Below are 14,518 nucleotides of genomic sequence, written 5' to 3' on the forward strand. Positions count from 1 at the left end.
AGAAAGTAGCTCTACTAAAATAAAAAAAAGATCGTCGACCGTGGACTTTAAACGTCCAAAGCTCCTCCAATAGTCGCACCTCAGACCCGGGACCTGGATCATTCGAAAGAGAATACTCAGGGCTATCGATGGACCAAATTTTGAAAAATCCGACACGACACCCCCCTTTGATGTCCCTAAGTACAAGCTCTTCCTAAGTGCATACCATGGTGGCTAGAACCAACTTCCAGCTGCATCCATGCCTAACATTAGATCCCAAAACTCAATGAAAAAAAAAAAAAAAAAAAAAAAAAAGAACAGACCCACCCGCTCTCTTGTTCCACTTTTCATTTTTTTTTTTTTTTTTTTTTTTTTTTTTACTTCACACCAATGTCTCTTTTTCATTTTTGCTCCCCCACTCACTCTTTTTCTCTCTCTTTTTTTTTTTTTCACTTCACACCACTTCACAACTTACTCTCTTTTTGTCTCTGTCTCTTTTTCATTTTTGCTCCCCCACTCTCTCTCTTTTTTTTTTCTTATTTTATTTTCTTTTTTTTCGATCTCTCATTCTGTGCCCTCAAACTCGCTCTCCCTTTTTATTCTCTCTTTCATTGAGTTCCCCCCCTACTCGCTCACATTTTCTTACTCCATCTCCTTTCGTTCCCACAGTCGAAGACTATGCACTTAGAGGAGGCTACTCCACTGTGATTTTTTTTTTAAACGTCCATAACTCCTCAAATACTGGGACCAGAGACCTGGGACCAAGCTCATTCGAAAGAGGATACTCTGGGCCACATTGCAGTTTAGTTCACAATCACGTGCTACGATGAAAAAATATTTTCTTACTCTCGACCGGGAACTTTAAACGTCCATAGCTCCTTCAATTCTGGCATCTGTGGCCTGGGGCCTAGCTCGTTCGAAAGAGGATGCTCAGGGCTACCGATCCACAAAATTTCACAAAATCGACACAACCCCCCCCCTTCGATGTCCCTAAGCTCAAGCCTTATCCAAGGGTCAAATTTGGTGGCAAGAACCAGCCGCCACCAATACCCTGTACTGCGTACTGAGACTTAGGTGTGCACCTCCTTGACTTCAGCGTACGTAGAAAACATCTCTAAACACAATTCGTGCCTTAGTGGATTACCGTGTCTAAAAATAAGTTATCCTTTGTTAATGTGAATAAAAAAAAAATATAAGAATATAGGAATAAAAAGTAAAAATTACAGCACAGAGTATTCCCATGTGGTCCCCCACCATAGTACTGACTCTGCCATCGATTTCTTAACTGCGCAGATCGGACGGGATGCGGTGATTTTAATCGTGTATGGCCGTAATTCGGAAATATAGAATTCTGTTGCTGCTTTTGTCTCTACTTTTTGACAGTTAAGCTCGTCTCTAGTTCATTCATGCTCATTTCTAGGACATTCATTCATACTCGTCGCTTGATCCTTCTCATTCTTCACTCATGTTCATTTTTAGGTCCTTCATTCTGACCTCATGTTCCTTTCTAGGTCCTTCATTCTTCATTTCTAGGTCCTTCATTCTGCACTCCTGGTCATTTCCAAGGCATTCACTTCTAGGACAATTTAATTCAACATGTCAACATGATGGTAACGTTCAAATCCCACGACCCTGAGGGTCCTTGTTATCCTCTTCTTCTCTTTTTTTTTTATCTTTTTTTTTTTTTCTTTATGGGGTGGTGTGGGAATTGGTGTGGGATGGTGTGGGATGGTGTGGGATGGTGTGGGGTGGTGTGGGAATTGGTGTGGGAATTGGTGTGGGATGGTGTGGGATGGTGTGGGATGGTATGGGCAGAAAGTGGTATGGACGGAAAGTGGTATGGAGAAAAAAAAAGGTATGGACAGAAAGTGGTATGGTGAAGAAATGAGAGTAACAGAATTGATACAAGTTACCTTATCTTCGGTATCCATGTACTCTTGCTTATCTAATAAGAAAGTTGACATTATCAGCAAAAAGGTCATGGGGCCAGCACTGCATTGAGACATGGTGTGTGAGTTATAGAGAATACAGAATGTTGCATGGCCAAAGTAATCAATAAATTAAGATGTAGATCGTAGGACAGAAAAGTGATGAGCAAAAAGTCACCTGAAGAAAATTAGCGTAGACAGCAAAGTCAAGTGTAGAAAAAGGAGTGTAGACAACAAAGCCACAGCAGGGCCAAATGTAGGAAACACTTTTCTGCACGTGCAGTGTCCTCAAATTGGGACAGTGCACTAAAGAAAAATATGAGGGACGCCTGAAAGAACCCTGCTTAGCTTATGAGGGGACACTGAACTAATAATAAGAAAAAAATAAAACAGAGGTGTAAGAGGAATAAAAGGAATAACCAGAATGGCGTAAAATTCAGTGGCAGGAAGTGAGGCGAAAAAAGAACTCAGTGCTAGGAAATGAGGCAAGAAAAAAATTCCAGTGGTAGGAAGTAAGAAATACAGTGGTTGGAAGCGAGAAATTCAGGGGTAGGAAGTGAGAGAAGAAAAAATTCAGGGGTGGGGGAAGAGGTAGGAAGTGAGACAAAAAGATTCAGGGGTGGAAGTGAAAGGAAGTAGTAAAGCGTAGAGGGTAGGACAAGATCTAAAATGTACAAATAGCATAGTCAATGTGAGTGGTGCGAATGTGGTATGAATGTGAATGTGAGTGGTGTGAATGTGAATGTGAGTGGTGTGAATGTAAATGTGAGTAGTGTGAATGTGGTGTGAATGCAAATTTACATTGTCGAGATGAAAAAATTACAGAGAAGACAGCAAAACCAAGTGCTTTTCTGCAGTGTGTTGCTCAGCTTTCAGATGAACTTATTAAAAAAATGGTGTAAAGTGAAAAAAAAGGTGGCAATAAGCAGAAAAAAAAATGTCGATAAACACAGAGGGAGTGAGAACGACTTAACATTGCAAAACGTTACGAGCACGTTCAGTGGCAAATAATATCAATACAAATGACTGCTTGATGTAGTTTTTTTTTCCACGTTGCCACGCTCGTCCTTTCATTCTTCAGCTTTGCAAAGCGAAATCCAAAACATGCAAGGAAAGGAAGGAAAAGCAAGGGCGAGGGAAAGAGTGCCCACAGGAAAAAAAAAAAAAAAAGGGCAAGCAACGTGCGGATGCGCAACATTCATGGACTAGGAAGGTCCTTACATCGAAAGAGCCGCAGCACTAGAAAACCTAAACATATAGTAAGCAGAGAAATCATGAATTGGAGTCAATTAACAAAAACCGATTTGAATCCCATTGTCGCGAATCAATTAACAAAAACCGATTTGAATCCCATTGTCGCGAATCAATTAACATGAACCGATTTGAATCCCATTGTCGCGCGAATCAATTAGCAAAAACCGATTTGAATCTCAAAAGCTTTGCAACACAGGAGAGCAAGTGAGTAAAACGAGGAAATACCAAAAGAAAAAAGAAAGAGCACTTACCGACGGAAAAAGATGAAGGGAAATTGGATAAACAAGAAAGAGATGAATGGACGAAAGAACCGGAGAATGTCAAAAAAAGTAAGAACTGAATAAGATAAGAGGCAAAGTTGGATGTGTGAAGTGACGGAAATGGGCAAAGGAAGAGAAGAAAAGGACAAAGAAGAAAAAAATGTCATGAAAAATGGTCTGTGCGAGATGACGAACACCACTTCGTAAGCTCTGAATAAGTGCCAAAAATATATTAAGGAAGTATCCATACACAAAATAATAAAACAATCGTGTATGGCCGTAATTCGGAAATATAGAATTCTGTTGCTGCTTTTGTCTCTACTTTTTGACAGTTAAGCTCGTCTCTAGTTCATTCATGCTCATTTCTAGGACATTCATTCATACTCGTCGCTTGATCCTTCTCATTCTTCACTCATGTTCATTTTTAGGTCCTTCATTCTGACCTCATGTTCCTTTCTAGGTCCTTCATTCTTCATTTCTAGGTCCTTCATTCTGCACTCCTGGTCATTTCCAAGGCATTCACTTCTAGGACAATTTAATTCAACATGTCAACATGCGACGATTACCGCCTTTTCCGATAATTAGTTGAATACGAATAGAGCTTCGGCTCCTGAATCATGCTACGTGGGGTGATCTTGTGGAGCGGAAAGGCTTCATGAGGTTCCTGCTAATGTTAATTTCAAATATTGGAAGAGATAAATCCATTGCAGACGACTTTTAAGCAACGGTGTACTGTAAGCTGTAGAGTAGCCTTGTTGCTACGATCGGCTGAGGTTAAGCACTTTTTGTTGCACAGATTTGTTCGAAAGAACAACATCTCTCTTTCCTTCTCTTTCTTTTATTTATTTTTATTTTATTTTTTTTCTTTTTGAAGCCTACTTAAGGGCTGTATAAGAATACATAAAGACAGACTTCGAATCGGATTGTTTATTGCTTCTGTCGCTCTGCCTGCATTTGTGTGTGTTTCCTCGCTTTTATTGCTTTTAAAGCCCTTGTTCTTGACGTTGCCTCGCATTCTCCTTATCCTGCAAAATGGCTTCCACCGTGGCTTGAATTGCAGGCCGTACCTGTTTTTTGTTAATGTCGCGGATAACTCCACATAATCCGCTTGCTAACATTACTAAAATTGTAGAAGCCTCAGCATTGTCAGTCAACTTCAGTTTTTTTTTGTTCGAGGGGATTAATTCCAGGAGTTCCATTATGGCGTTTTTCGTAACAGGTGCTTTTTGACTTTGGTCGGGACTATCAAGCTTTCGAAGTAGCTTTAGTAGTCGCTTTCGCTTGATTGATCTTGTATTCGCAATCTGATGAAATATCGATGCAGCTGCCTTTACCCCCGATATGACCCTGCTGCCTTGGTAATAGTTCTCCAGTCGAAAGATTGTTGTAGGGTAGCATGCCCAGTTTGCAAATAAATAGAACATTGACGCACTCTGAAAGTACGTTGCTTTACAATGGAATTTTGACCTCAGCTGCCTTTCAAGTAAAAGGTTTTGTTGCCAGTCATCCCGGCCCCAAATTGTGGTATATGCTCCAATGTGGGCAGTTGAGTTATTAGCTCCAACGTCAATGGCTCCTGAAACCAATTCAATTGAAGCCGTAATAAGGGCGCTCCATGTGTGAGTTCCAATCACGAGCTTATTGGTGTTGTCGTGGTTAATTGAAGACACTCTCTTCAAATCCAGAGTTGGCTTTAATAGATCGAAGCAATGAGGGTCTTCCTTTGGTTCACGACCATAAACTTCAGCCTTCAAGATGAGGATCGCTTGCAATCCTGTTTGAATTACTGCTCCTGCGAGATTTTTGGCAATATCGAATTTCAAAGCCTCATAGTTTAAAAGAAAGAATGTTGCATCTAATGGCTTGTAACGCTCAATATCAATTAGACGACCATACCGATGCGATGATAAAAGGAACTTGAAGTCTTTTGGCTCCATGGAAGAAGGCTTCTTTGGCTTCTTGATAGGATTGATGGCAATGATCTGATCTTCGGCTGTCCGCTTTGCTCCAATTTGAGTTAATAGAGCTATAGATCGAGCTCCACTTTCATGTTCCAGTGAAAAAGGGACCAGGGTCTCGAGAAAACAGTCGGAAAAAATTGGATTCTTCGTTGCAAGGTCAAGCTCCGCCTTTCCTTGCTTTAGCACCTCAATGTCATCTGAGGCATCGCTTTCTGCCAGCTCGCGAGGCTGTGTATGGGCACCGAAATGGTGGTCCAGTTCCAGTGCCGATTTCAGTGTTTCTCCGCATATGGGACAAACAAATCCCGAATCATTCTTTTTTCCATGTCTATTTGTATGCTTCGTTATGCCATCTCTTGTTTGGATGGGCTTACTGCAAACTGGACAGACGAAACAACCTTGTACACGCATTAAGACAATTGACTCTTTGATCCCTTGTTCATTTACCAGCCACACTTTGCACTTCCTTGAGTGGTATTCACGTATATGCAGCTTTGCTCCTTCTTTGTCTTTAGATACTTCCTGACATTGCGGGCAAGATAATCCTTTATCATTAGGCATTTTTTAGCGCTGGTAAAATGGTGCCAAAGAAAAATAGAATAAGTCAGAGACAGACAGCAAAATAAAGTACAGAACAAAGTTTAGAAAAAAGAACAGACAGCAAAATAAAATACAGAAAAAACAGAAAAGAACAGACAGCAAAATGAAATACAGAAAAAAGTACAGAAAAAATACAGACAGCAAAATAAACTACAGAAAAAATAAAGACAACAAGCCAAAAAAAAAAAAATCTTGAACAGAGCGCACGTTTAGAAAAGGGGTGTTACAATAATTCAGTGTTTAGTTTGGGAAGAGGGTTTTTTTTTGGATTGCAAACCCGTTCACTTCAAAAGAGTCATTGGAGAGCAAAGGGTTACAAGAGGGAACATCCTGTGATTTTAGGAGAAATGAGATGCAAGCAATAAAAAAAACGCTGAAAAACAGAAAAGAGAAGAGTAGAAAAAGTCGTGGACTGAGTGCATGTAAAAAAACACTGCAATAGACAGTGATGAACAACAAAAAAAAAAGTACAAACGAAGGTGTGCTCCCTTACATCAAAGCAGCAACGTTTTTTTTTTTTTGTCAGTCCAAAGAGTCGCAACGCGGGAATGTCAGTAAAACAAGAGAACACCAAAAGAAAAAGGAAGGCTTGAGTGTATTGAAAAATGAGAGAATGCTTTCAGTTTGGATAACTAGAAATGAAGTAAAGGTTTTGGGAGAGTTGAGTAAAATGTGAGAAAGTGAAAAGTGGATGATGTGACGAAAGGAAGGAGAGAGGGAAGTAGAAGAGTGTTCTGAAAGAATAGTAAAAGATGCGGGAAGGAAGAGAAGAAGAAAGAGAGTGGGTTTGAGGACAAGGAAGAATAAAAACATCGTGAGAAAAAAGAAAAAAGAGAAAAAGAAATGGCCCTGAAAATGATCTTTGCGAAATGACGTGTATTCAATGTGGATGTTGGTGTGTAGTTGGTGACAGTTGGTGTCTGCCAAAAAAAAAATTTAAAAAGGGGCAGTGAGACATTTTTTTTACACGAACAGAAGGGAGATAAATTAACACTGTTGTCTTTTTTTTTTTTTTTTTTGAAGATTGCAAAACCGTTCCGTTCAAAAGAGGGGAGTAAAGGGAGAAACAGAACCAGAACAAGAGGGCGTCCAATGATGTAAAAGAAATGAGATAAAAAAAGTGCTGAAAAAAAGAAAAAGAAAGAGTTGAGTGCACCAGAAGAATGAAAAGATCCTGTTGCAGCGAAGGAAACACTTGTGGCAGAGAGAGGAAGAGAGAAGGTGTCAGCTTTTGCAAGGAGAGGGAAAAAAAGAGAGAGGAGGATGGAGGATATCAGTTGCTGCAGAGAGAGAAAAAAAGGGAGAAGAGGGTGCAGAAAGAGAGGGAAGAGGAACAATGACAAAAAGAAAAGAAAGAAAAGGCCAAAAGCAAATCGAGAGAAAAATAAAATGAATGAATGTGAAATGGCCCCTGAAAATGGGTCTGTTCAGGATCATGTGCTTTTTGTATTCTTGCCTTCTTTTTATTTTTTTATTCTTTCTTTTTTATTTTCAATTTTTTCGCCAATGAAAATAAAAAATTTACTAGTAGCATACCAAATCACAACCACAAAAAGACCCGTATCTCCACCAATACTGGGGCCTATGGCCTGAGACTTTAACCACTGGAAGATATTACTGGATTCTCACAGCTATTAAAATTTGAAGCGATTCCGTCGGCTCAGTGACGAATGACAAGCCAAAGAGTGATGGAACACATTTCATCAACATGTTCTTCACTAGAAATAACAGAGAGTAACTCTACTAAAATAAAAAAAAGATCGTCGACCGTGGACTTTAAACGTCCAAAGCTCCTCCAATAGTCGCACCTCAGACCCGGGACCTGGATCATTCGAAAGAGAATACTCAGGGCTATCGATGGACCAAATTTTGAAAAATCCGACACGACACCCCCCTTTGATGTCCCTAAGTACAAGCTCTTCCTAAGTGCATACCATGGTGGCTAGAACCAACTTCCATGCCTAACATAAGATCCCAAAACTCAATGAAAAAAAAAAAAAAAAAAAAAAAAAAAGAAGAGGTTATCATCAAAACGAAAAAGGAAACACAATCTCTTTTTGTCCAAAAAAAGACAATCGATCTTTTTTTTCGTCCAAAAATGGACGATCGATCTTTTTTTCGTCCAAAAATGGACAGTCAATCTTTTTTTCAGCCAATGAGAACTAAAGATTTTTGTGTAACATAACGAATCACAACCACATAAAAACCCATATCTCCTCCAATACTGGGGCCTGGGGCCTCATCTTTGGATCATTCGAGAGGGAATCAAAAGCTCTCACAGCTACTCAAATTTCAAAAAGATCTACCTAGGACACCATGGAGAAAACCCAGTTAGAGTGCTCAGTCTAGAAGAAATCATCAGAAAAGTTAAAAGTTTCCACAGAAAAAGTTTCCACAGAAATAACTGGCTTGTGGCAGCCAAGCGTTCATAGCGACGTTGCTTTTTGATCCTTCGATGTCGGCTCTTCCTATCATACTGAAGCAGAATTCAGTAAGCGTTGGATTGTTCACCCACTAATAGGGAACGTGAGCTGGGTTTAGACCGTCGTGAGACAGGTTAGTTTTACCCTACTGATGAAATGTTGTTGCAATAGTAATTGAACTTAGTACGAGAGGAACCGTTCATTCGGATAATTGGTATTTGGGCCTGCCTGAACAGGCAATGGCCCGAAGCTATCATCCGTTGGATTATGGCTGAACGCCTCTAAGTCAGAATCCGTGCTAGAACGCGACGATTACCGCCTTTTCCGATTTTTAGTTGAATACGAATAGAGCTTCGGCTCCTGAATCATGCTACGTGGGGTGATCTTGTGGAGCGGAAAGGCTTCATGAGGTTCCTGCTAATGTTAATTTCAAATATTGGAAGAGATAAATCCATTGCAGACGACTTTTATTGAACGGGGTATTGTAAGCTGTAGAGTAGCCTTGTTGCTACGATCAGCTGAGATTAAGCCCATTGTTCTACAGATTTGTTCGAAAGAACAACATCTCTCTTTCCTCTTCTCTTTTAATTTTTTATTTTATTATTGCAACGTTAATTAAGGGGTACATACTTGATATAAATGTTGTGATATGGGATAACATGTCATTTTCCTTAAGCTGATCTCTTGATGAGCATGGCATTTACAACGGCTTCGATATTGGGAACCACCCGATTTTGGTTTTTGGTCTTAATGGTGTCGCACATTGTGTTTGCCAATTTTCTCAACAGATTGGAGACTTCATAGTTCTCGATCACTCTCAACTTTTTATGTCCTGATGGAGTTAATCGCAAAAGTTCCATGATGATGTCTCGAGTCAACGGAGCGTCCTTAATTTTGTCATTTTTGAGGATCTTTTCTAGACTTTTCTTTTTGATTGTTTTTTTTTTGACCGATAAAGCTGGTGGAACAACGTTGCCGAAGCTTTTATCCCTGTCATTGTAGTTTTTTCCGAGAAATGATTAATGACACTGTAAATCGTTATTGGGAGACATGACCACTCGGAAAATAAGTAGAAGACTGAGGCGCTTTTTGTGTTTGATATGGAATTTTGATCTGGTTTGTCTTTCGATCAAGGGATTCAGCTCCCGGTCCTTACGACCAAAAATTATTACTTGTGAGGCAATGTTCGCTGTCAAGTTGTCGGCTCCGACGTGGATGGCTCCTGATGTGAGCTCGATTGATGAAGTTATAAGGGCATTCCAGTGAAGTGTGCCGATGATGAGTTTGTTCGCGTTATCATGATGGATTATGGATACCTTTTTGACATCTAATGTAGGCTTCACTAGGTTAATTCTATGTGGATCTCCGCTCGGTTCCCGCCCATAAACCTCGGCCTTTAGGATGAGGATCACCTGGGATCCGGCTTGGATAAGGGCTCCTGCTAGGTTCTGGGCAATGTTGGACTTGCAATCACTGTAATTTTGCAGATAGAACGCCAGGTCTAGTAGCCTGTAATCTTCCATCTCGATTAGCTTCCCATGTCGATTTGATGCCAAAGTTATTTCCAGATCTTCAAACTCTGTGGGTGCCTGCACTTTTGGTCTTTTGATTCGCTCTATCTCAACGATTGGGCTGGATTCTGTCCTTTTTGCTGAAATGGGAGTAAACAATACCATTGATTTCGTTCCATCTTCGTGTTTGAGCGCGAACGGTTCAAGCATATCCAAAAGGAAGTTTGACAAAATGGTGTTCTTTGTGCAACGATCAAGTTCCAATTTTCCCTGCCTCAGACTTTCAACCCCTGCTTCGTCGTCCTCTGCTGGGCCTTCCAAGACCTCCCAGGATTCCAAATGTGCGTCATCATAGTGCTTGTCTAAATCCTGTGCCGTTACGAACGTCATGTTGCAAATGAAGCATGGGTTGCTTGGGTTATCGGTCTTGACCACATCTGTAATAAGATGGCCATTTGTATGCTGGAGAATTTCTTTCCTGCCTTCAATTCCAGTCTCGTTACAGACTGGACAAGTAAAACAACCATCCACGGATTTCAAAATAACGCGGGTGGTTTCCCCTCCAACAACAATAGAAACAAGGACCTTGCCAGGATGGCGATCTCGTTTGTGATTTCTCAACCGCAATTGACTATCACAAACTTTACCGCAGGATACACATTCAAAATTTGTTGGCTCTGACATTGTGATCTGGTAAAAAATAAATAAATAAATAAATAAATTAAAGCGATGTTAGTGCTTGAAAACAAATGATGAAGCAATGCGAGAAGAAATAAGGATCTTAAAAGTGATTGTAGAGTGAGCGCTGGAAGTCATGTAAGCAATGTAAAAAGTGGAAGTGGTGGAAAAGTGGTGGAAGTGGTGGAAAAGTGGTGGAAGTGGTGGAAGTGGTGGAAAAATGGTGGAAGTGGTGGAAAAGTGGTGGAAGTGGTGGAAGTGGTGGAAAAGAAGTGGTGGAAGTGGTGGAAGTGGTGGAAAAGAAGTGGTGGAAAAATGGCACAGTTTTTTTTTTCCCATGCTTGTCGTAACAACCAGAACATGAAGAAAGGAGGGTTCCAGCACAAGCAAGGCGGGTTTGAGACAAAGGAGAGTTCGAGCACAAAAAAAGAGCACAACAAAAAAAAGAAAGACGGTTCCAGCACAAAAAAAAAAAAGAAAGGCGGGTTCGAGCTCAAAAAAAAAGAAAGGTGGGGGGGACATGGACATGAGCATGAGCATGAGCATGATGCTGGACATGATGGGCATGCCAGAATGATGGACAGAATGATGGACAGAATGGACAAAATGATGGACAGAATGATGGACAGAATGGACAAAATGATGGACAGAATGATGGACAGAATGGACAAAATGATGGACAAGCAAAATAAATCTGTTAAGGGTGGCAAAAGACAAAGTACTTTTGAGCCATTGAAAAAAAAAGGGAACAAACAAGTCAAATGGCAAGGCAGAAAAGAGTGAAAAAAAAAAAAAAAAAAATTGGTGTATAGTGGTGAATAATGGGTGTATAGTGGGTGTATAGTGGGTGAATAATGAGCTTTCTCTAAAAAAAAAAAAAAAATTAGGGGCGGAACTGTTGAGGTACTTTTGAGCCGCGGAGGGGAACTTTTGAGCCTCTGGTTGGGTACTTTTGAGCCGCGGTGGGGTTCTTTTGAGCCTCAAAAAGCCACTGTGCAGTTTTTTCTTTAAGGGCATGCGACTATCTCTACCCATAAACTGTTTTTACTTTTTTATTTCTTTCCCTTCTACGATTTTTGACCTCTCCCAATTCGTGCGGTCGATGGAACTGTTTTTTTTTTTTTTTTTTTTTTTTTCTATCAAAACCAACTACTCTCTTCGTGAGTAAGGGCCCTGCAATGAAGAAATGAAGGCAACACCTGTTTCAAAGAGAGGAAAAGTAAAAAAAAAAAAAAAAAAGAGAGCGAAGGTAATACCTGTTGCAGAGAAGGAAACACTTGTGGTAGTAAGAGGAAAGAAGAAAGAAGTCAAATGACAATGCAGAAAATAAAATGTCGGGTGAAAAAAAAATAAAAAAAGAGGGAAAAAGAGAAAAAAAAAAAAGAGAGAAGGTTTAACTTGTTGCAGAGAGAAAAAAAGAGAGAGGAAACAACTATTGAAAAGAGGTGACAACCGCTGCAGAGAGAGACACCTGTGGAAGAGAGGAAAAAAAAAAAAAAAATCTATTTGTCTGCAATTGACAGTGATGGACAAGCCAAAAAAAAATTTAAGCGCAGTGCAATTTTATTAAGGGTGATGACTATTCCTTTGCTCTACCCACTTTTTTTTCTTTATTCATGTCTAAAGAACCTTCACAGAGAGCAAAGAAAAATCGAACCAAAAAGTGCAAGACCAAGTCACAATCCAAAAATAAAAGGCAGAAAAATGGACAAACTAAGAAAAAAACCTCGAGTGAAGAGCTGTTTCCTTACATTAACTCAACAGCGATTTTATTGACAAAGTCCAAAGAGTCGCAACACGAGAGAGCAAAGCAGGGAAATGATTACACCAAAAGAAACTAAGAGCACCGAGAGAAAGAAAAAAAAAGCCGAAGAAAGTGAAAAGTAATAAAATGAAAAAAGAGAAAAGAGGAAGAAGAGAGAGAGGAGCGCGGTGGGAGTGTCCTGAAGAGTGAAAGATGGAAAAAGTAAAGAAGAAAGAGAGGAAGGCATTGAGGACAGGAGGAATAAAGAAAAGATCATGAGAAAAAAAAAGGGTCAATCTGAAATGAATGGGCTGTGAAAATTGATCTATGCGAGCGTAGGAGAGAGAAAAGAAAAAAAAAAAAAAAAAAACAGCTGTTGCACCATTCATTGGGTTGTGGAAAAGGTAACGCCTGTTGCTGTGGGGATAAAAAGAGAGAAAAGGGAAGCAGTTGCTGCAGAGACAAAAAGAAAAGAAAGAATGATGGAACACATGTCATCAACATTTTCTTCACTAGAAAAAAAACACAAGTAGCTCCGTTGACATGAAAAATAACATTTCTTTTACTCTGGACCGTGGACTTTAAACGTCCATTGTTCCTCCAACATTGGGACCTCAGACCTGGGACCTGGATCATTCGAAAGAGGATACCCGGGGCTACCGATGGACCAAATTTCGAAAAATCCGACACCCCCTTTGAAGTCCCTAAGTGCAAGCTCTTTCCAAGTGCATACAATGGCAGCTAGAACCAACTTCTGACGTCCTTTATGGTTCCCAGCTCCATCCTAGCAAAAAGCTAACAAACCTGGTGGCTTTGATGCATTCCATATGGTCAAAAAAAAAAAAAAAAAAAAAAAAAAAAAGGTAGCCTATCGTCATAGCTCTGCCAAAATCAAAAAAAAATCTTCGACCGTGGACTTTAAACGTACATAGATCCTCAAATACTGGGATCTGAGACCTGTGGCCTGGATCATTCGAAAGAGGATACCCAGGGCTACCGATCAGCCAAACTTCGAAAAATCGGACACGACACCCTCCTTTGATGTCCCTAAGTGCAAGCTCTATCCAAGTGCATACCATGGTGGCTAGAACCAGTTTCCAGCTACATCCGTGCCTAACATAAGACCCCAAAACTCATTCGTAAGTTCACCAAAGCTGTGTTCATGTCGTCACCGGATGTGCGCAAGTGTAAACATGCCATGACTTCCATCTCTTTCCTCCCTGTCTCGCATGTTTTATAAGTAGAACAGGGGAACTGATATACGCTATTGCTGATTAAAGAACTTTTTTTTTTATTAGCACCTACGATCCGTTTATTTCCGAAACTATACTTGCTGCCACTAAACGATTTTTGTCTGAAATCATGGGAGAGAAAATCTGAGCCAATTTCATAAGAAGGTCTTCAGCGTCTTTGTTTCCAGAAATGGTTATCCGATGGCCATTGGTGAAGAGTCCCCTGAGACTTCGTATCACTTCTGCAGATTTGGTGTTGTCGCTATCCTCTGGCACGTCTACGTCTCTAATATGGAGAACGATTTTGGCCTTATTCCTTTCTCTCGCTCGAATTGCGAGCTGTCTAAATACATTGCAGTTTGGGACACCTCTCTGTGACAACGTGAAGATAGACACGGGCATCAAAGAGGGTGCTCCGAAGCCTTGCAACGCCCCGCGACGGGATGAATAGGTGGTTAAATGCCCAAATCCACTTCTTATTTGGGCTAGACCAAGTACATCACCTTGGAGCATGTACGCATCCTGTAGTTGTCTCTTAACGTTCATCTTCGTTGTGTGATTAACTGGAAAATCTGCGCAGCGTTTGGGCCCGACAAGTGCCTCCCTACCACAGAGACTAGAAGTAACCAGATAGTTATATCCTCTTACGCCGATCACTAGCTTCCTATTGCTGAACAGATCTGGGACTTGCACAATTTTAAGTCTCCCTTCGTATTGTGTGGCAGGGCTGATTGTTGGCAAGCTTGTCGGGCGTATTTTCGTCGACTCTGCATGCGGATCTTCGACTGGATCCCGGTTGTAAACTTCCGCGCATAGAATCCGTAGCCGACGTGGCCCTGTTTCTAGTATCGCCCCAAGAACTCGCTCCAATCCTATCATGCCACCAATTTCGATTGAAGGAAGAGTATCTTCTGAAACGGGTACATGGGTTACCTCCAGATCAATGTC

At 40.6% G+C, this 14,518-nt stretch overlaps 5 protein-coding genes across 5 annotated transcripts; 1 reads left to right on the plus strand and 4 right to left on the minus strand.

Moving 5' to 3' along the window:
- Positions 1-1,427: 1,427 nt before the first annotated feature.
- BCR41DRAFT_31271 (hypothetical protein) lies at positions 1,428-3,662 on the minus strand. The gene is made up of 4 exons (XM_022021098.1): positions 3,413-3,662; positions 3,129-3,155; positions 1,893-1,971; positions 1,428-1,555 (listed from the first exon to the last, which is right to left on the minus strand). The coding sequence occupies exons 1-4, from the start codon at positions 3,586-3,588 to the stop codon at positions 1,550-1,552; spliced, it is 288 nt and encodes a 95-aa protein (XP_021875011.1). The 5' UTR covers positions 3,589-3,662; the 3' UTR covers positions 1,428-1,549.
- Positions 3,663-4,404: 742 nt separating this feature from the next.
- Positions 4,405-5,943, minus strand: BCR41DRAFT_376164 (hypothetical protein; the record flags this gene model as incomplete). Its single annotated transcript, XM_022027026.1, has 1 exon — positions 4,405-5,943. The coding sequence occupies one exon, from the start codon at positions 5,941-5,943 to the stop codon at positions 4,405-4,407; it is 1,539 nt and encodes a 512-aa protein (XP_021875012.1).
- A 3,481-nt stretch (positions 5,944-9,424) lies between these two features.
- BCR41DRAFT_427122 (hypothetical protein) lies at positions 9,425-10,600 on the minus strand (the record flags this gene model as incomplete). Its single annotated transcript, XM_022030838.1, has 1 exon — positions 9,425-10,600. One exon carries the CDS (start codon positions 10,598-10,600, stop codon positions 9,425-9,427), a length of 1,176 nt encoding a protein of 391 aa, XP_021875013.1.
- A 120-nt stretch (positions 10,601-10,720) lies between these two features.
- On the plus strand, positions 10,721-11,605 carry BCR41DRAFT_404360 (hypothetical protein; the record flags this gene model as incomplete). The annotated part of the gene is made up of 2 exons (XM_022029366.1): positions 10,721-11,373; positions 11,482-11,605. Coding segments are annotated over 2 exons (777 nt in total), but the record flags the coding sequence as incomplete, so codon positions are not given.
- Positions 11,606-13,639: 2,034 nt separating this feature from the next.
- BCR41DRAFT_404362 (hypothetical protein) lies at positions 13,640-14,503 on the minus strand (the record flags this gene model as incomplete). Its single annotated transcript, XM_022029367.1, has 1 exon — positions 13,640-14,503. A coding segment is annotated over one exon (864 nt), but the record flags the coding sequence as incomplete, so codon positions are not given.
- Between the last annotated feature and the right edge of the window lie 15 nt (positions 14,504-14,518).

Source organism: Lobosporangium transversale (genome assembly GCF_002105155.1).
Source record: "Lobosporangium transversale strain NRRL 3116 chromosome Unknown BCR41scaffold_122, whole genome shotgun sequence".
NCBI lineage: Eukaryota > Fungi > Mortierellomycota > Mortierellomycetes > Mortierellales > Mortierellaceae > Lobosporangium > Lobosporangium transversale.

Bases quoted from the DNA above. Each gene is read 5' to 3' on its own strand.
- BCR41DRAFT_31271 (XM_022021098.1), bottom strand. From the start codon at position 3,588: ATGACATTTTTTTCTTCTTTGTCCTTTTCTTCTCTTCCTTTGCCCATT. The intron at 3,156-3,412 runs GTAAGTGCTCTT...CTATATGTTTAG, and splicing joins CCCTTCATCTTTTTCCGTCG to GTTTTCTAGTGCTGCGGCTC. The intron at 1,972-3,128 runs GTAAGGACCTTC...GTCTCAATGCAG, and splicing joins AGTGCTGCGGCTCTTTCGAT to TGCTGGCCCCATGACCTTTT.